The 21,744-nt window shown below is 40.1% G+C and overlaps 1 protein-coding gene across 5 annotated transcripts in view; it reads right to left on the minus strand.

Annotated features, from left to right (window-relative positions):
• The window catches only part of GK (glycerol kinase), a 34,944-nt gene extending 24,684 nt beyond the window's left edge, over nucleotides 1-10,260 (minus strand). For 4 of the 5 annotated variants that reach the window (XM_069033690.1, XM_069033852.1, XM_069033604.1 and 1 more), the window contains exons 1-5: nucleotides 10,100-10,260; nucleotides 2,511-2,584; nucleotides 1,747-1,853; nucleotides 1,111-1,188; nucleotides 55-134 (exon numbers count right to left, since the gene is read on the minus strand). In XM_069033690.1, the coding sequence (XP_068889791.1) occupies nucleotides 55-134; nucleotides 1,111-1,188; nucleotides 1,747-1,853; nucleotides 2,511-2,584; nucleotides 10,100-10,177 (417 nt within the window). In that variant the 5' untranslated portion in view covers nucleotides 10,178-10,260. Of the gene's footprint in view, nucleotides 1-54; nucleotides 135-1,110; nucleotides 1,189-1,746; nucleotides 1,854-2,510; nucleotides 2,585-4,188; nucleotides 4,234-10,099 lie in introns of all 5 variants that reach the window. The other variant, XM_069033941.1, reaches the window with a different exon arrangement.
• Between the last annotated feature and the right edge of the window lie 11,484 nt (nucleotides 10,261-21,744).

Genomic DNA, 21,744 nt, shown 5'->3' on the forward strand with positions numbered 1-21,744 from the left:
AAAAAAAAATAAATTGCAGCAGCTAGCATTTAAATGTTCTGGAATATCTCTTACCTTAGAAAAAGTTTTGTTTTTTCCTGGAATTCTTTTAAGAAGACGTTCAACTGTTGACTGGGTTCTCAGGTCAAGCCACACTAAAACATGAATAAAATATACTGATCAAGTGATTTAATACACAAAAAAATGACATGTTCAGCTTGCTTCTATGAAACCACAGCTCTTTCCAGTAAATTCCTGTCTCTTTTTATCTTTTCATGTAGTTGAAAGAATATTGTATTGCCATTGTATTTTAAAGGTACTGTTGTAAAAATTAAAAATGGTTACATAAATTCATTTGATTTAGAAGAACAAACGATTTGAGAAACAAACAGGATTTACCACAAATAGGACATATACTTTATCAGAATATAAGCAAGTGACTAATGCTACTTTGCAGCAGATGAGTGTGACTAAAACATATAGCAGGTTGATTATTTACTATTTCTATGTAAAATCTCAGCTAAAAGACTACATTGGAGCTATCAAGGCACAGCTGGTTTTAAGACAAAGCTGTTAACTACATATATTTGACTATAGAAGAGTCCTGGTTTTACAGTCATACTATGCCAAACTATACCTGGCACTTGACATGACCTAAAAAACCAATTCTAGACAATTAGCATTTTTCAGCTGACAATATCTGAAAAGCTAAGGTAAGTCAAAAATAAAACTCTGAGTATTAATAAGTATTCATTAAGTCATCAATAAGTATTCATTAAGCCTCCTTAACGTGATTTTCCTTTAAAGTTAAATCAACAGCATACTGAAAATTTCCAAGGAAGTCTTTGGGTGCAAGTCAGAGCATTTTGTGCCAGGACCCCCACAGGAACATTGGGGTTTTTTTTTTTGAAAACCAATAAAGTGATTTATTAAGTAATAATTTTGATGGAATACGCATTTTTAAACTGCACTGGTGTATATACAAACACACATCTTACAACACAGATATCAAAAAATCCAAGAAATTACTAGGCTAGGCCACAACCAGATCTGCACAGGAAAATACAAAAGCATTTTTTCCACAACATGCTCATATTATGATATTACATATTTAGAAAGTATCATAGTTACCAATAGCATTATAAAGAGGTTCTCCAGTTGTCTTGTCCCAAACCACTGTTGTTTCTCTCTGATTGGTGACTCCAATGGCTTCAGGACAAAATAGAAAGTATCCTTTTCAGAAGGTTTGTTTTCCCCTTTTGGGGGGGGGGGGGTGAGGGAGGGAATGGAGAGGTGGAGAGGAGGGAGGAACAGGTAAGGAGAAGAGGAAAGTAAATGGGAAATAAAAAGCTTCCAACTTTTTCAAGGTATAATCTAGAAATATTACTTCTAAGAACTGATCTTTGCTGATTAACCTATATGCTATAAACCTCTCTCTTTTTCGGCCACAAACTGAGACAGCAACAACACTAACAGGGAAAACAGCTTTCCTGAATTAAAGTCCTAAATTAAATTTCAGAATTTCTTCATTGCCTGTCTCTGTGATTTTACAAGCTTAGGCTAAGTCTACTTTGTAGATTCTGCATTGCTAATATACACAAGGGACTTATTTTCTCATTATTCCTCCCCCAAAAAATGCTTTCAAATACAATTTAACATTTTGTTTGAGGCTGGCACATGCTGCCACCTTTCTATTTATTAACTTAAAAACTATGGTATCTGAATTGCTCAACCATGAGCATGTTAAAGCCCTCTACCCATAAGTACCTCTTATGTTACCGATGTTTATGTTCAGTTGTTTCATTTTCTCACAGGTCTTTTCCACACATTCATAGACAGAGTTTAATATTTCCTTTGGATCTTGTTCCACCCATCTTTAACAAACAGTAAACACCAGTTAATAAAAAATAACATTAAAAAAAGAATACTAGTCTGAAAAACAAGCTGAGCATTTTAACACAATTATAGCTACAAAACATGTTTTACATACCTACAAAAAGTAAAAGGAATTTCAAACCCTTTGTAAACTGTAAGCTGTCTTTTCACAAAAAAAACCCCCAAAACCATCTGCAGAAAACAAAGAATTTTGTTTTGTTTTATTCTATACAGAGGGCATTGGCAGCAAATGGTAGGTCAGTTAGGAATAAACAAACAAAACCTCAGAGAACAAACTAAGATATTTCTATGGACCAAGCTGAAAACTGTGGTTCAGCTGTAAAAATTACCAGCTTTGTCACCTCAAATGAGATGTTAAGTCTCATTTAAACTTAAGTTTTCAACTTCAAAGTTTAGATGTTATGTATGTAAATGAGTGATCAGAGCAAAACACTAAGTACTTTTAGCTTCTGTAACTCAGGGCACATTCTGGACACCAAGTGGGAGCTATTTTATGCCATTTTTTCTGCCCAGTCTTTTACAGCAGATACTGTGCTACTAAGAATTATTAAGCAGCTTCAGTTTTGATGACTCAGATAAAAATATATAAGCTCTACCAAAATGTACACAAATGAAAAAATAAAAAAAAATCATACCCTTCTCTAGGGAATTCTTGCTTTATTTCAACTTGATGGTGACTCAAGAGCTCTGCTGTTTTTGCATTAAAAACCTGCAAATAAATTACATAATGGAATTTTGTATGAACACAGATGTTTAAACAACAATAATTAACATTTATTCTTTTGAAAAAATGCAGTGCTGTGACAATGGACAGTAATTTTCTATCATCAACACCAATATCTATATAACCAGGATTCAGATATATGCATTTTTAAAACTAAGGTAGGCAAAGATTATTTTGGTAAACTTTGCTGTCAATCTGTCAATTTAAACTGCTTTTTTTTTATTTCCTTGGTGGGTTGGAAATGAACCAATTTTTTTCTTGTGGTGGTTATAGAAGTTAAACTCCGGATTCATTTTAGAATAGCTCTCAGTAAAATACCCACTGTTGTTGAAAATAACATCTCTTTAGCTCCTGTTGTGCCACTCTATTGCTGGGTTATCTGTGTGTTTTCTTGGGTTTGCTCACTTTTAGGAAGAGTGAAAATCTGTGACAAATCATAGAAGGGACTAAACTGAAGAACAAGAAAGTACCTAGGCAAAACCCATTTTGTTTAAAAAAACCCTACAAGTACAGAGCTCATGAACAATCTGACAAGAAAAGAATGCCACTGCAGCAACACAACACATTAAAAAGAGAAGAACATGTAGAAAAGTAACTTAAATTTGGATATACTACAATAAAAACCAGCAGAGTAGAGAATCACGAGGACTCTAGCATTGGGTATTCTTAGAGGTTCTGCCTTGCAGTAGAAGCTCATCGAGAATGCACAACAACCCTCATTAAGCACCAGCAGCCTGTTCCCAAAAGGAATCTCTGCTGAGGCCAAGCTGAGGGACACCCAGTGAAACATTCAACTGAAGTGTACACTGAGTAAGCCAGAGTGCCTGGCTGGGGTGGTGGCATTCCTGTGGGAACGGCTTTCTCCCCAGGACCACGCAGAATCTTTTGTGTGAAGAACATTCTGGGACCTAGAAAGTAAAATCTAACAGCAGGTTCAGGTGAACTGCAGAACGTGTCAGTGGCACACCATCCTACCTTTTTATGACAAGCAGAGGTGAGCCAGATTTAGAAACTAGTCTCATGCTAAAGAAACAAAATTCAGTTATAGCCATCCACCCTATAGGATACAACTGAATATTTTCTATACTTCCTTGTTAATGCTCTCTTCTCGTTCCACAAGTTTTAGGAATTTCTCTTAAACTTTTTAATCCACAAACTCTTGGTATCATTTAGACAGTACACTTTGAAACTATTAGAACAATTCTGACAAAAAGGAGATGAAGTTCTGATTCTCCAGTTTCTTTGGAACCTTAAAGTGTATCTTTAGAGTGAAACTTTGAAGTTTAGAAACATTCTACTTATATATTAGAATTGCAGAATAATTCAGGCTGAGAGAGACCTTGAGACATCTCTAGTACAACCTCCTGCTCAAAGCAGGACCAGCAATGACATTAGATCATGTTGCTCAGAACTTTTCTAGGCAGGTCTTGAAAACCTCCAAGAATGAAAACAGCACAAACTCTGGAAAACACTGAAAGCTCGACTGCCCAGAACAGAAGCCTTAAAAAGGTACATGATCATTCTTTTCTGCTATCAGTTGGAAAGGTTGCATAGAAAGAGCATCACTGAATTCTTTTTACTATATTTACTTATCTGTGTTTCATCCACCAGCTCAGGCTTGACATGAATCTATCCTAATAAAAGAGAAAGCTCTGTGAGTACTACACATTTGGAAGGAACTTGCATAATGGGATATAGGTCTTAAAATGCTACACAACACAGTTAATAGGAGAGGCTGTTTTGCATGTATGCAGCAAGATTTTTTTACCTGAAATTGCCTTTCTGCCAAAAGCACATTCACATTTACTAGGTTTTTAGAATAAAGACAGAAGGACAGAAGATTTTTTATTTAACATGTATGTATATATCTGACATACTAACAATGTTAATTATCATGTGGTAATCATTCATCATTAATCATTCAGTATTTCTTGAAACAGAAGACAATGCAAAGGATTCCTACTGGAAGCAGAAAGTCAGATTCAATTAGACAAAGTCATCAAGTGAACGTGGATTGTGTGACTTGCAGACACAGCAATAAATTGTGACAACAATACATTTTCAACAGAAGCAATAACACAATAAATGCACAGATATTTTCATGTCCATAGAGTAGAATAGGCAAACATACTTTGCTAATGCATCACAAACAAACCTGCAAGCTTCTGACATTCTCAACAAAAGCAGTAGAGAGCCCCTGTTATTCAGGGCAAGGGATTAAAAACTATCACTGGGAGCAATCCCTGTTTGAGGCCAGGTTGGATGGGGCCCTGTGCACCCTGGTCTAGTAGAAGCTGTCCCTGCCCATGGTGGGGGGTGAAACTAGGTAATCTTTAAGGTCCCTTCTCACCCAAATCATTCTATGACTCCGTGATTCTACACTCATAAACAGAATTCTGATATGTGAAAAGATGCCAAATGTGAAAGTCACTAAATTTAAACCCACAAAATGATAAATAATGTAGGGAATAAATAGAACAAATGGGACCTCAAAGCCTTCCTTTCGCACTCCTTCCAAAAAACCACTACTGCTGTAAAAAAAATTCCCTATACAGTCCCTGTTTGACAGTGGAGAGATAGAAAAATAAGTGAGAGTAAGTGTGAATAATTCAGATAAGGTCAATACATCCCTGTTGAAACAGGTTTGAAGTGTATGTTTTGTAAATTGTTGGGACTAGAGGCTTTCAATCCTCCATTAAGAACTGATTCCTGTTTATGCTACTGATCTCTCAGTTGTTGTGTGTGGCGGGGGGAAAGGCAAAGTCAGTTTTGCCCTAATTTTATCAGCAGTAGTCACAAAGAATTGTCTAGGCTATTTGGACATGTACAGTTGTCTTGAACAGAGATGAAAGTGAAAGCCACCAGATATGTACTGAATTCTCTAGTGAGAGATTAAAGAAAAGGAATAAATAACATCCTTCCTCTACTCCCAACAAAGAATTAGAGCTTGAGCCTTGAGTGTCAGGACTGTAGAGAAGGAAGACCTACATAGGTATGCTGTATGTGAACAAGCAGAGAGGCACAAGGGCTGATCACTTAATTCAAGCTTTTTATAGGGTCTTTAATATAATACATCACACCACATGAAGGGGTGCAGTTACATATTGTTACATATCATTGTGTATTACATTCATGTTTTGTTATTTTAGTGGAAAAGAATTCATATCAATCAGTTGTAGCAATTTTCAAGGAATGGCCATTAATATGAGGTTCATGGAAGCAATGCAAGAAGCTGCACAGCTGAAAAGACAATAATGAAAACAGATTTTAGAAGTAACTCTTCATATCTCTCAAGCTTTGTCATGTAACTGCAGAAAAGCTACTTCTGTGATTCTATGCTGTATCTTCATGAGTTTCTGTCAAGCTGGAACAGCCACGGCTCTGCAGCCAAACAAGCTCAGAGCTGGAGTTCTGAAATTTCATTGAAATCAACCCAGCTGGGAAAAGGATAACAGAAAAACAATAATTCCCTCTTTAGTACTTAACTATGAGTAGCAGGCAGTCAGAATTTATTAATAAGTACAGTTTAACAAGTCTCCTAGAAATTATCTTTCTTGGAAGGCTCATGATGAACAGATGTCCCTCCATCATCTAGAAGGTGCTTACAATTATGGGCTTTACAGTAAAACTACACTGTATTTTAAGTGATAAGAGTGAGGGGAAAAACTGTATTTACAGTATTTTTAACCCTTCTTGCTAGTTATAAAATCAAGTTTTTTTCTTTCCCAAAAGGTCATGTTACTTCAGTAGAGGGGTAAAATGGTTTCCCCTCTGAAGAGAAAGCTCAGTGGGTATGAATGTCTTCCTTACCTTAAAATCAGTTTTTGTTTATTGAAAAGAATGCTTGCAGTGTGATATAGCTTTATTTGAATGTTTCTTCTAGAGAAAAGTAAAGGAAGAAAGAAATATTTCACAGAGGTGGAAAAAAATGTTCTGTGGCTGACTGACAAAACTAGAACGTAAAGTACCGTATAGGTACTTCACTGTGTATTTCAATTCTTGCTATTCCTGGATAAAATGACAGAAAGACTATCCAGAAAATATCTTTCAAGAAATCAAACAATGGTTCAGCTGGCCATTATCTTCTGATCCTAAGACTTTTCACAAAAGAAGCTATAGGGTATTTTTTTATGATTCTTGAATAATATGAAATGGAACATGATAGATGAAAGTATTAGATGAAAATATTCAATGAAACATCTTGGCCAGAATTCAGTCATCTGGGTACACTTGTTTAGCCTACCCAATTTATTTTCCTGCTTGATATCTTTAGGAAAATGAGCCTTAAACAATTGCACTGGTACTCGAAGCACTGTGCTTTCCCTGGTAACTCTGAATCTGTTTTCCAGGTTCAACCCAACTTAACAGAAAAGTTGGAATCTCAAAAATAATTACAGTTTATTTTACAAAAGTAGCTAATAAAAGTAAAGATCCAAAATAGGGTTTGTGGAGAGTAAAGCTACAGCATGAACTACCACTGTATGCATGCTGTGTGAGAGGCAAGGCTAAATAAGGAGTGACAGTAACAGAAATGCACCTGAGTTCTGGTGCTTCTTTAGCCTCTGTGTTCATACAGAGGAAGCAGGAGACTCAAAACTTGTGTCTGTGCACAGGATAATTTCTCTGAATCTCAGGAGTTTGCCTAGCCTAAATCGCTGCTCAGGTAAGCCTAAATTTAAGACCAAGCTGTTCAGGGTCTTTTCTAGTCAGGAACTAAGCATCTGCAAGGATGGAAGTTGGGAAGTTCCACACACTTTCTTGGCCCCTGATCCAGAGCCCTCATAGTGAAACATTGTTTTGTCACAGCTATTTGAAATTTCACTTGCTGCAACTTGTGTTCACTGCCCACTGTCTTTTTCTGTGCCCATCTGAGAAAAGGCTGGTTCTGTGTTCTCCACAAACTGTGGTTAGATAGCTGAGGACACCCCTTAGCCTTTCTTGGGAGGAAAGAACCCCCAATCTCCTAAACCCTCCTTCCACAGCCTTGTGCTGCAGTGCAGGGATCTTTCAGGGACCCCTTGCCTGGATGAAATCCAGTTCTTCAAACTCTCTCATCCTCTGTGGGGTCCAACACCAGACACAGTGTTCCAGATGCCACCTCCTAAGTGCTACACAGATGGTAACAATTACTTTTTGAACTTTTCTTATGTTCACCACCACAAGGATGTCTTGGTCACATATATTTGACTTGCTGGCCAGCAGGAGTGTGTCTTTTTTCACTAAGCAGCTCCTTAGCATTCTGTCCCAAGTGCTAAACTTCGTTTAACTTTATTAATATTCTGGCAGGCCCCTTCTCCAACTGGAATTTCAGTCAACTAGTCACTCCCATCTGAGAGAACATTCCAACCCATCCCCATGGCTGTAGATGAGAATACTATGGAGTATCAGCCCTTGCTACTGACTGCTAAGGAACACCATTGGTAAATCTGCCACCCGTAATAGTAAATTTACACTCTGAACTGCTGACACTACTCTTTGGCTCCATTGGACCAGACAGTTTTTCACCCAGAACTCTTTAACCCAGTCAAAAATCATATGTCTTCCACTTAAAATTTTAGGTAACAGTTGCACTGAACTACTGAATACACAAGTGCAAAGTAAGCAGCAAGTTGATTTTGACTTGTGACTTGGTGAAGACAAAAACCTTTGGAAACACTACATTTAAATTAACAAAAAGTAGAGAGATCAGTGAGAAGTGTAACCAAAACAACTAAAAGCAAAAGACCAAGAGGTAATAAGAAAGCCAAGGAAACAATTTGGGCACAAACAACAATACATTACATTCTGGCTTAAAATATTTCAAGGCAAAATCTCTTCTAACTGCAGCAATCCCCTTTCAGCACAGAATTCTCCAGATACATGTGTTGTTATCTGAATGACTGATGTGAGCTGTAGCAGATCTCTGCACATTTTGCCCTCTTCTTCCCCTCTCCCCCATGTTCTGATTTAATTCAGTGATCATGTATCTTATTTCCTCAAGCCCATGTAACTTTATTATCATAATGACATGATCACACTGCCAAGTTTAAGACAATGCCGTATTTTGACATGAATTGAGAGAAACTGAAAAACAAGAAGAGACTTGAAGAGTGTCAGTCTTGGAAAAATTAGGAATCATCTGAATCCTCATGTAGACAGGCAAAATCTCCCTGACTGCATAAATGCCATTGATGGATGTGTCTAGTGTAAGAAATTCCTTCTAAGAGGAACTTGTAAAAATACTTGTATAAAGAGCTTAAGTTTTACTTCTACTACTGTTATCCTTTTAGGATAAGAAAAAAGTTAACTTGGCATATACATGAAAGCAGATAGAATTTATCTTCATGTGTTACAGGGATCTTCTTCAAGTTTGTTCCCAAAAAGGACTCCTGACTGGCATCCAAGACAGCCCACTGGTGTCATTTGTCAGTTTGGAGTTTCTCTCCACCCCCAGATCTGTGTTTTGTCATTTGACAATCGCATGAAGGTCGTGATATTGAGTAATAATGGTAACATAGGTCAAGAAGATATTCTAGTCTTCTGCTTCATGAAGGAATGTTTCATGTGAGGGAAGCATTAAAAAAAAAGCAAGGACAAACCAAAACATTCACCTTCCCAATTAACACTTTGCTCATTTGACAACATTTTTATCTAGTAATTATCTCTATTCCACTTCCATGGAGGAAATTGTCACTGAGATTTAATTAAGTCAAACTACCATGACTTAACTGACATGGGGATAGTATATTTGTAGACATTTGCAAGCAAAAAGTATCTATAGTAATTTTCATACATAACAACACTAGTTACAGTCTATTGCATAATATAGAAATAGCTAGATCCTTCAACTAAAGGGTCATATATAGATAATTAATATATGAATCCTCCCATCCTTATATCTTCCTCTAGTGTTTAAACAAATCCGTGTTTCACAAGGTGTGCAGGTTCAGCCACTTCAACACCGACAGTGCACAGGATGCACTGGCATTAGGGCTGGAACTGCAGCAGTCACTCCAGCAGGCCCCGGGTAGATTTTAGGGGGGAACACAGCAGAGTCATCGCATTGTTTGAACACCAGCTAATCGCAGTCGTCGAACTCGCACGGATCTATTTCCCCAGTGCCCGAGGACCTTGTCCATTTGATTCCACTCGGGGTGAGACACCCGACAGATTGAAAACCCGACAGATTGCAAACGCAGCCTGCTCGAAACAGCGGGACCTCGCAGTCGCCTGGAGCAGCAGCCAGAGCCGCTGGTGCCCCAGACCGCTCCCCGCGGCGGAGGGACAGCGGCGGATCCGGCACCCCCGGCCCGGGCAGCGCCGCTCCTCCGGGAGACAGGAGGCAGCAGCCGGGACCACGCAGCCCGGCCCTGCGGGCCCGCTCCCCTGCCCTTCCCCAAGGGCACGGCAGAGGCCCCCGCCGGGGTGTAGGGGAATAAAGGCGCGGAAGCCGCGGCTCCACTCAGGCCGCGGGGGCGCCGCCTGCCCCCGGTGCCGCCCCGATCGCCGCGCTGTGCTCACCAGGAAGCGGGTGGAGCTGGTGCCCTGATCGATGGCTCCCACCAGCGGCCCCAGCGCCGTGCGCTCGGACGCGGCCATGGGACCCCTCAGCGCCCGCTCCGCTCCCCGTAACGGCCGCGCCGGCAGCGCACGGGCAGCTCGCGGCCGGCGGCGCGTGGCTGCCGGGGTGAAGCCGGCGGGGGGCGGGGCGGGGGCGCTGGCTCGCGCATTGTCGGCCCGCGGCCAATCGGCGCCCGGGGCGCGGCGGGGGCGGAGCGGCGGGGGCGGGGCCGGGCTCGCGGGAGGGGACGCAAGGGGGTGTGTCACGTGACGCACGGCGCGCGGCACGGCCCCCTGCCTCGCCCCGCCCCAGCGCCCCGGGGGCGCCGGCGCGCGCCGCCGCCGCAGGGAGGGGGAGGCGGGAAAACCGAGGGGGCTCCTGAGGGCAGCTCCGGTCGCTCCCGGGAGAGCAGCGGGACCAGGTCCCGGGAATGCTTTTCGGGTAACTTGTGCTGCCCTGAGGGGGTGTTCTACGGAGCGAAACGTGTCTCGCTCGTCATCGAGGAGAGTGGAAAGAAACCCCACGGAGGCGGTACCCCGCTGGGGAGGTGCCATGCCGGCGTATCCGCTGGAAGTCTTACTTTCAGAGCGAATACTGCCGAGGAGCCGTGCAAGGCTGAGTGATCATGGATGACCGAGATATACATATTTATGATACAGCCCCAAAGCGGCTTCTTCTATATTTTAAAGCTTTATCTTGCGTCATGCAGATATTCATTGGCTTTAAAAAAATGGAATCTCGGTCTTCCTTCCTTACTGCATGTTGGTAACTCGTGGTTCAAGAAAAACCGCTGGTGTTGTAAGAGCCGGGATGGAATTGCAAAAGCCAACAACGCTGACTGAAGGGCCTGAAAAATTACCAGTGACGTGCGGTGCCAGTAAATCAGGCCCCACAGACAACATTAAAATAGATATGCCTTCGCCATTACTCCACATTACTGATGGTTACCCAAACTCGGGGTGTTTTGCCGCAATTGCTCCATGATAAGCAAAGTCTGATTGCTGCCACTTGGGAACGCTTTGCAAGATAACTTACCCAGCTCTCCCGACGTTTCCCTTCTTTGTTTGTTAGTGCTTCAGCTGGCATCGAGGAGCCTTGGATGGGGCGGGAACAGCACTTGCTGCTCGTGTCTAATAGCAGGGATTTCATTGCAGCCTGTAACTGCAACATCTGAAATGAGGCAAATACAGTCTTGTGGTAAGAGCCACATCCACATTGTCAAGACTGACAGTAAGGAAACACTTGGGCCACTTGCCAAATATTATCAAAAATTTTCTATTATTCTCAAATTTTATAGCAAGACTGGTATTTTTTTGCTTGGAACTTAAGTATAGCTAAGAGATTATCTTGCTCAGGAACATGCTGCAACCCTTAGAGAAAGATCCACAGAGTTTGTACTAGGAGGTCATAATATCCTTTCTAGCTTTGCCAGAGATCCACCCTCTACTTCCCTCACTTGTCACAGGGAGCTTCTACTCTAACGGCATGGCCAACAATTGCAGTTTGTTAGGAAAATTTATGCAAGGCTACAGCATCTCCATGTAGATTAGTAATTCAAGTAATTAATCCCATGGGATCTTAGTTAAATCTGAATTAATTAGTATAATTCCTAGAAAAAGTGTGGGGTTTGTGTTATTTCATTTGTCTCTTTTAAAAGCTGCAGTATTGTGTTCTGAGTGTATTTTAAGATGTGGCTGTTTTCAACAAAGGTTGAGGTCTCTCTAGATCCAAGAAAGGAGGAAGCAATATCGTGACACACATTTATGTAAGACATGAAATGCTACTGCATTGGTAAGGATTACTGAGTTACAGAAATTCTCTAGGAGGTGCAGATCTGCCATTTCCTTATGTGTTTAGCAACGCCTATGAATGTTGATAGACCAGGAACAGGAGGGGTGACAGTAAATAACCTATGACATTTCCTTAACCCTCAACAGGCATGCAAGACAGGCAGAAGGGGGAAATATTTTAGTTCAAAACTAGAAAATACTGAGTCAGGGAGAATAGTTTATTCTTCCTAGCTCATTCAACAGTGTGTTCTCTCTTCCTTCACATTCCTATTCAGTGTTTGAACAGAAAATTTTTCTCCTGTGGTATTTATTAAGCAACACTCTTTGCAGAGTGGGGATAGAGGGTACTGTCCCAGGGAAGCCTGCAGGGGAAGGAAGGACGGAGCTCTGGCTGTACCTTTACAGTAAGATGGGGTGAGGGCATGCTCGGCTGAGACACTTTTAAAGGAATTAGCTTCCTTTAAAGGAAGGAACGTGGGTATCCACGTGGACTGATTTCTTCTGCTTCTGGCTCAGATCTCACTGAGGCAAGCTTACACAATGCAGCTGAAGTTGTTAGCTGTTCTGTTCTCCTGATGAAGAGCTTGCAAAATTGAAAAAAAAAAAAGAAAATAAAGTTCAAGTGCTAGTTGAGAGCCTTGTATATATTTTTCATGACAGAAGGAGATATTTTGGAATTTAGATATACTTGCTGTAAGAATTCCAGCCTGGTAGAAAATAATGGAGGCTCCCATTGATTTTGGGGGACTTAATTATAAGAAAGTTGAATTCAGTTCCTAAAAATGTAACATTTATAAAGTTGCTGATTATTTTCAACTGCCCACGCAATGCAGATTCCTGTAAATGATGCTCTTTTTCCACATCCAGCTTTTTGACCTCTTGTTCTGTATACTGAACTAAAGTGGAAGGTTTTTCCATCTCTGAATACAGCCCTACTGCTTTTTTTTAATGTGTATTTTTTAAGGTAGTGGCCACATTGGAAGACATTCATTAAGCACATAAATATTTGCAGTGCATTTTTCAGAGCCAACAACTTAGTTCCTAAAGAAATAGTTTCAGTACCACATAAACCCAGTCATTTGCTTTGGTTTGGGTTTTTTAGTTTCAGTTTGATTTTTGTCTTTTATCTCAGCAGAGTGAAGGGAAGTTGTCAATTACATTCTGCTCTTTCTGGCCGATTCTTCTTTACTGACCTCAAGTTAAGGACAAAATGTGACTCTGTCAGGCTACTCCAAGCATGTGATACAGTGTGAATTAAAGAGTGGATGCCAGAGGTCCATGACTTTCCCTTCTGCCTCTTCGAGACAGAGAAGGCTTGGCCATCAAATCCTGCACTTCCTTACAGATATCGGATCCCTGGGTTCCCTCAGGAGGGACAGAAGGCACATATTTGGAGCTAGGCTGGAACAGGTGTAGTTGTAAAGTGTCCAGTGCACCAGGGCAACGAGTCACGCTGTCGCATGCACCCTTTTGCCTGCTGGGAAGATGAGTGGTATGTGTGGGGGTGCCTGTGCCTGCACAAGTGGATAAACCCGTCTCTCTGGCGCAGGGAGCCAGCACAAACAGGTCGTGACCTTGGCTGCCAGTGCCTTCACATTTCTATAGTTCATCTGCAGCACCCGTGTGCAGGGAACCTTTCCATAGATCCCGAGGAGGGCAGGGCGATTGCAAGGAACCACTCTGTGTTCCGTCTGCTACGTTTGTTTTGGAAGGTGTCCACATGCAGTACTCTGTCACATTTGGCAAGAACTGTTTTATTGTGAAGCCATGACTGTAGCGATGCAATGAATAGCAGGATATGTTTTACTTCTGACCTGGTATTAGACAATAGTTTTCCCTGAATGACATTTTATATTTAGAATCACTCTCACAGTGTTCAAACCCTGAGTAATCGTTGTTGCAACTTCTGTCTTTCTCATGGATAATAATATAAATAAATAATAAAAGTAAATTCACATTTTGAAGACAGCTAATGCTAAGTCCTTTGCAAAGCCATTATTAAGCCAATAAGTCTTTACAAGAGTCATAGAATCACACAATGGCTTAGGTTGGAAGGGATGTCAAAGATCATCTAGTGATAATTTCCCTGTCAGTGAACAGGGACACCTTTCCCTAGACCAGGTTGCTCAAAGTGCTATTATTCAAATCAAAATGGGGAAATCAGAAAAAAAACCCCACAATAATTTTGTACAGGTAAATGTTCTTGGGAATTAAAATTAATAATTCAGAGAAATATAAATATTCATTTGTGGTGTAGTAGTTACTCATTGCCTCAAAATCCTTGACTGATGTACTTGGTCTTCTAGCTTCCATAAAAAATTATGGCAACTTACTGCAAAATTTACTCCTGAAATTATACACTGAACTGAAGGGACACATTAAAAATGAGTTAGCTTTCTACTGTTTTCATAACAACTGTATTTTGCTAGCTTTTTTAAAAATTGTTTTTATCAAATGAGTTAATCTAATTAGTGCTCCATAAGATGATGATAGGGCCAATTTTCATGCGCTCATTCTGTACTTTACTTTAGCCTTAAGTTAGCAGGGGCAAGGCAAGTGCTGGATATAAAGGGCATCTTTTCACTTTTTAGATTTTTTTGCACCGAATAGTGGATATCTCCAAAAATAAGCTTATGTGAAATTGCTATGTACAATAATAGGATTAGAAAACAGGTGAATTGCTCTAAATACTGATATCTGACAGTTTTGCCTCTCAATCCGTACTGCAGGTTGAAAATTCAGTGATGTACACTCCAGGCTCTGGTCTTCATATGTGGTGAAGATATTAAAACCACAAAGCAGCAGTGGAACTACACGAAGACCCTGAGACTGTTGCTAAAACAGGTTTAAATTTTGTTAATCCTGCATGAGCCTGAGCTCTTACATCATGTAGAAGAACTAAAACAAAGGAAGAGAATATAAAGTTTCAAGTGGGAGGTGCTGTATGTCTATAGGGAGTACAGAAGGGTAGTTTTTATTAAAGCATACTGTCAAATGTATATTCTACTAAGGAAAATACATACTTAATAAAGAAAATATATCCCATGTTTTTGGTTCTCTATTTCAGTTTGGAGATGGTATGCTGAATAACTGTGCAACACCCTCAGATAGGCATTGAGAATTCAGTACTGATTATTATACAGTGATCCAGTCATTTACTCTAGGTAATTAGATGCCCTCAGGAACTGTACATTTGTCTATGAACATCAAAGGGTTTTTATGTACTATCTCTATGAAACCTCTAGTGAAAATATAATGCCTCTGGCATTTTTTTTACAGATATGGAGATGGGCCCAGAGCAGCTAAATTACAGGCCAATGGTCACATAGCAAGTGCTTAGCAGAGCAGAGGTAAAGCACAGCTTTCTCTGAGGTCCAAAGGCATTGCTTTCCTTGGCCACTGCCTTTCTCAGGAATCAGTAACTGCATTCCTGTTGCCCTTAGAGAGGACAGGACTGAATAAACTTGTAATAAGTGGCAGAGGCAGGATTCCACAAAGTGGATCTAGACTCACATAGATGCTAAAGGATGATGTTTTTACCACTACCATCCTGATCCTGCCCATGCAGTTTCTGCTTGTTGTGAAAGGGGTCTGGTTTTTATTGGATCCTTTCTTGAGTCCTCTGAGCTCATTAATATGGCAGAAAACATACCCAGACAAAATAAAAGCAGATTGTTCTCTGCCAAGAAGCTGAATTGACTCACTTGCTGTAATGAGTGCCAGAGCTGGTGGAAAAGCAGAGCTTACCACAGCAAGGAGCATGGGAAAGGTTAAGAATAAGTAGGAGATGATGTGGAGGAGACTGGAGACAGTATGAAATATTCAGCAGCTGCAATCTCTTAGCTTGCCTCAGCTGCTGACAGACCTTCAGCCTCCATATCATCAAATCAAATGTTAGCTGTCTATTAGGAAACTCTGGAGATGTTAATGGCTGCATTATTATGAAGACTAGACTTTACTATCTGCTTTTGAGAACAACTTTACTACATTGATGTTTCCAATTTTACATCACAAAACAGGTGTATCTGTCATAAAACTGATGGAAGAGCTCAGCTACACTGAGGTCTTCTGGAGATTCTTTATGCTCTGCTTATACCGTAAGGCAAAATGGTGTTAGTTACCTGCAGGTGGAGTTCTGGGGGACTCGTAGATAACATACAGACAGCTGCTTAGAGAAACGTGTTTACTCGGCCCTAGGAAGAGACAGCTTAGGGGACATCTCACTGCTGCCTATAATTTTACCTATTGGGAGAGTATAGAGGAGATGGATCTCATCTCTTGTCTCTTGGAATGTCAGTGAGCCTCTCTTTGCATGTAAATCACCCACTTTTTCTACGCTTTTGTTATTAATGTTGCTGTTGTTACTGTTCATTTTCTTATCTCATTGCTGTTTCCAGTAAATAATTCTTATCTCAACCTGCAATCTCTGCCTTTGTCTCTCTCGATGGAGTGGGGTGTCTTGTGGTTTTCTTTTTAGTGGGAATACTAAATTGAGGAATAGTATTCCTAACCCATGACAGCCGGAAAATATACCTCACTGGGGACACTGAAATGAACACCAGTCTTGCTGAGCTTCATAAAAGCTGCCTTGCTGTGTTTGTATTGAGAATTGAATTGGATTTGAAATGAATATGGAAGATATTGCATAGCATATATTTCTTTCTGTGGTTGCCAAAGCAGAACCTCAAAGCTGTGCTCACGGAGAAAGAAAGTAACAACTCTGCTCTAGAAAGAGAAGAAGCTCAGATGTAATCCACTAAAATAAACTCCAAGAAGAACACAGAGAGGAAGATAACTAAGCTACCAATGAAACTGCCCAAGAGATAGAGGCTCTTTAGTAGTGGAGGATAACTGAGTTTGTGAGATAAACTCTAAAATATCCTGAAGAAAGCATGAGAAAACCATGACATATCTAGTAGATACCATTAAGACAAAATGCCCACTTACCCAAAGAGAAAGTGGATGTGCGGACTGATCTTTAAAGACTGAAGTTGACTTTTTGATGATTTATTGTATGCTTTCTGAGCATCTGCTGAGACCACATATTTTAAGCAATACTTAGGAACGCTGATCTAAAGGATGCACTTTCCCGGTGCACTGGTGGAGGAGCATGACACACAAAAAGAAGAAAACTGCTTGTCTGAAACAGTGACCAGTTCAGCTCTTGCTGCTACAATTCTGGACGGTGAGGATGAACTGTGACTGTACTGTCCCGATCCAGCACAGACACCTGGCCTGTATCAGTCCTGGAAACCCAGGTCAATGCTGGGGTTACCACTTGCTCTGTCGGAGCCAGCTGATTTACAGCCAAACCTGCTGGGCAGGATGCTGGAGCAGAGGCAAAGATAAGGGGTGTCTCTCCCTGGGATGACCGTAAGGGAACACTTAGGTGGGAGCATTGCAGGCAAGCAGAGTGGTCAGGTTTGCATTCTGGATTCTAAAGCACAGACACTTGTGCAGCAGGAGGTATTTGTTACAGACTTATACATGCAACTTGAAGATGGCTCCACCTCTGCTATCACTTATGGCTATTTCAACAGGTTATTGTGGAGTTTTATACATGGTCAAATTATGTGAAGTTTATACGCTGGCTGAATGGTTTCCCACCAGCAGGTTCCTGCTTTTCTTCAATATACCCCAAAACATAATTTCCTGCTCGGGTTTCCTGAGGTGAGTTCTTGATAACTGTGGCACACTGCAGTCATGTTATCCCCTCATATTCCAGGGCCTTTGACATTTCAATCTACCTATCAGTGGTTTGTTAACAGAATGTACGTCTATATCCATATTGCAGCTCCTTGTTATCAACCTCTAATTGCAGTAATGCTCTTGGTCCATTATCAGAAGAGCTTATTCATAGCATTCGGTTCTTTCCAGATTACAGCACTCTTCTGCAGGAGCAGAAGCTCCTTGGGGGCAGAGTTAGAGCTGGGGTGGAAACTGTCCCAGCTGCCTTATTTCTGAGTCATCCCTGTGAGTACATTAACTTCTTTTTAACTGCATTGATTCTTCTATGCAGTTTAATAAGATTCTAATGGCTACAAAAGAATGATTTGTCCATATATACTCCTTATTGAGGATATTAGGACAAAAGATAATAAGGGCATAGATAAAATCATAAGGCTATACATTCAGGTGATGAACATCAGTGTAGCAATGGTAAAATTCATCTGTTTATTACAGAAGTAGAAAAATTACCTTTCTAACGACATAAGTTTCCTGTTATTCCAAGATAAATTTATATCTGGCTGTTCATTCTGTATGAAATTATTTTTGTTATAATAATACAAAGAAATTAAATTACTAACTTTAGCCTCTTTTATACATTTGTTTCTACAGGGAGTCAGCCGGAGGCAACACACTGCTCAGTGTTTCATATGCTATGTGTGTAGTTTATTCTTTCTGTTCTATGGAGAAATAATTACGTAGCTAAAGAGTGAGACACTGCACAGTGAGTGCACTACAGCTAAAAGCTTCAAAAATACTTTAGGAAAATTCTTGCTCCCCCTGCAGTCAAAGGAAGCTTTTGCAGTGAATTTAAGAAGGCACGGAGATGAGCCTTTCTTCTGTGGATGCCCGAAAATGGGCTCGATGTGTGTTTGCTTTGCTTTGTCACAGCTTAATTAAGAGAGAAACGAGATGAAAATGTTAACATAAAAATGAGTTTCTTTCTGTTATCTTTGCTTACTGTTTTGTTTGCTGTACTTTTGTAAACAACATGAAAACAGTGAGTGAACAGAAAAGACCTACACACATGGTGTATTTTGTACAGACTTCTCAGGTGGTGGAGTGTGTGAGTCTGCTAAAACAAAAGAGGACTGAGGGTATTAGAACTCTTGGAGGCATATGAAATGTAGAGAAATACAGTTCTATTACTTCACAATAAAGGCATGAAGTGAACTTTGAAAATAAATGGTATGTACACTAACTAATTATAATTAATACACATATACATAACACATGATTGAGTAAATGTCTTCTATATATATGTAGTAAAAACAGGGAAAAAATTTTGTTTAATATAATATTTCCAGATATTATTATTAAAATAACATCACAGCATAAATAGTAAGTGGATTTCTAATAGTAAATACCATTATTTTAATAAAATAATTTAGGTTGGGAGGGAACTTAGAAAGTCACCCCATCACCTTCTTCTAAGGTTGAAAGCACCATCTGTTTTTTGCCTAGAGATTCAGTTATGCTATGCCTTCAGTTATCAAAGGACACAAAATCCAAATGAAAGAATTTCTTACGTATCTTCTCCAAAAAGACTGATTCCTATTTTCTTTTTGCCTCTTCCTCTTTAAAATTTTGTAATAATTAGAAGCCTGATATAAAACACAGAGCTCTTCTGTGACTGAACATGAGCAGAAGGTTTCATTTTTTTATAATTTTGACAACTGAGACAGTGTATGTAAAACAGGTGGTCCCAGCTAACAAAGCATATTTCTTCTGAGAGCTTTGTGGGCAGGAGAGGAAGGATTTAAGAATGGCACACTATCTTTTGGCTATGCAAAAAGTCCTCATCAGGTGGACTTTAAAAAACCAGCCTCCCAAAAAAATCTGATACGTAATCACTCACTGAGGAAAACGCTGTTGTGGAACAAAGGTGAGAAGATACTTTCCTTGAATGTGGTATGGCCTTCTACACTGTCATGGTTTGACGTGGTAGAGCAGCTGGTGTGTAGATACTGTACTTATTCCACAGTTGCTCTGCCTCTCATTTGTTGGTTCAAATTCACAGGCTGTCTTGACTATAGGCAATTTCACCAGCTGTGAAAAATTCATTCTGCACTTTCACAAGCAATGCTCAGTTCATTTACCTCAGAAGGCAAAGAATGAGGAACTGGTCTGTGTTCTGCAACAGAAGCAGTTCAAAGGTGGAGTGTCCATTTATTAACAAATCTTATAAATTATATCTTATCTCATTAATTCAAATCTTAAGAGGCCCAAATGTTCCTTCTCATCTTTGTGCCTTTAAACATGCACCATGGAACAGGTCAGTCCAATAATATTCTGTGGCTGTGGGCCTGAGGCCTGGAGAATTAAGGAAAAATAAAAAGTCAAAGGTTGATTCTTTCCAGTCTTCAGGTAAAACAAGTTCTCAATTCTCAAGTGGTTTCATAAGAATACATTTTTTAGAGGACAGGACAAAGCTCCTTCCCTCCTGCTCTACAAAGATACCCACTGTTCCTCATGTCAGGTTGATGTTTATTGCATTAAGAAACATTCCACCCTGTAAGAGGTATGTCTGAATCATAAATAATTCAATTTAGCACTTAAAACAGCAAAAGTGGTAACTTGGCTTCTCCTCCCCTTCCCTGCCCTCCAGAGCTGCCAGGGTTGTGAGTGCCTGGTAGTTCTGGTAGGTTATCCTTTTTCCTGGGCTGCTCTAAGAACCCGCAGAGTTAATGGGAAGTGCCCATCCATTGCTGTGCAGAGCTGGTCAGACCTGCTCAGTTCATCCCAGAGGTCCCATTGCTTGGCAGCAAAGCCAGAAACATAATGGCTAAAGTTGTTTCCTCTCTGTCCTCTCCTTAACCACAACTGGAAGGCAGCATGGCAATGACCAAGCAGCCTCTGCTCTTCAGGATAGCTCGTGCTTCACACTGAAGATACAGCTGGGTCTGCAGAGAAACTGTGGCATGTAACTGGGGAGATATGGAGATATGGTCCCTTCCCAGTCTTCTCTTTAGAGTGACTTAGGTGATTCAAACACTTCAGTAAAAAAAAAAAAAAGTCCAACCCTTCAGGGCAGTCATCAGAGATCAGGACTGTTGACCTTAGCAGTCTTACTTTAGAGCTCCTCGGGGCTACCAGAGAACATTATCAATAATATGCCCACTTTTCTCTGCAGCCTCTGGGTGCTAAACAACCTGCTTTGATAGCAAGCAGCCTTAATCCTGAATTTTGCTGAGGCGTAATAATATGGAGTTCAAAGTACTGTTCTAGTAAAAGATACAAATGTCCATGGAAATTGATTGCATCATGTATCACACATGGGTGAGTCAGGGAAGTTGTGAAATATTTTCCAGTTACTGCTAATAGTAAATCCATAGCAGAATGTGAATTATGCTCTCTAAGTGCTCCTTATCATGGTATCTGGTATGTATAATTATTTTACAGACCTATTATTTTATTTTACCCTGTGACTTAACACAAATGGCTCTTGAGTTTGATGAGGATACAGATGTCTGATAGTTCACTATAATTTTTAGGCTACAATTTCTGTGTTGTAAATAATGATGTTTGTGCAGCTTGATGTTATGGGAGATTAAAAAGAAAAGCTAATACTAAACATCTCTATGTTCTGATGATTTATCTAGTTCTTCCCTAATAAATAGCTTTACCAAGTTGTTAAAGATGCCAACTACCTAACATGAAATAAAAGATTAACAATTTAATTTAAAAAAATGAAGGAAATAGCCAATTTTACTTGACATCACAGCCTTACATTTTTTCAACATTTCTTTAATGCCCAGAAAGATACAATCATTTGTTAATACTGACTTAGGAGTCATCCACATTGTCCTGATCTTTAAGTTTCCTGCTTCTTATTGGTTTCCAGAAATTTCTCCACTCTTTTGGGATTCTTGATGCCAGGATTCATACCTTTTCCTATGAAAATGTAATTATTTGGCCTGTGGCCACCACCTTTGGTGTTTTGCTTAGTGGTTACTGAAATCACTTGAATTTGTTTCTGTTTTTTGTAATCACACCCAAGAGATAGTCTTGTTTCTCTGAAAGTATTATGTAAACTCATGCTTGCTATTAAGTGATTTTATCAGTTGAGAAAATTAGTCATGTAATAT

This window comes from Aphelocoma coerulescens, chromosome 1 (genome assembly GCF_041296385.1).
Source record: "Aphelocoma coerulescens isolate FSJ_1873_10779 chromosome 1, UR_Acoe_1.0, whole genome shotgun sequence".
Taxonomy (NCBI): Eukaryota; Metazoa; Chordata; class Aves; order Passeriformes; family Corvidae; genus Aphelocoma; species Aphelocoma coerulescens.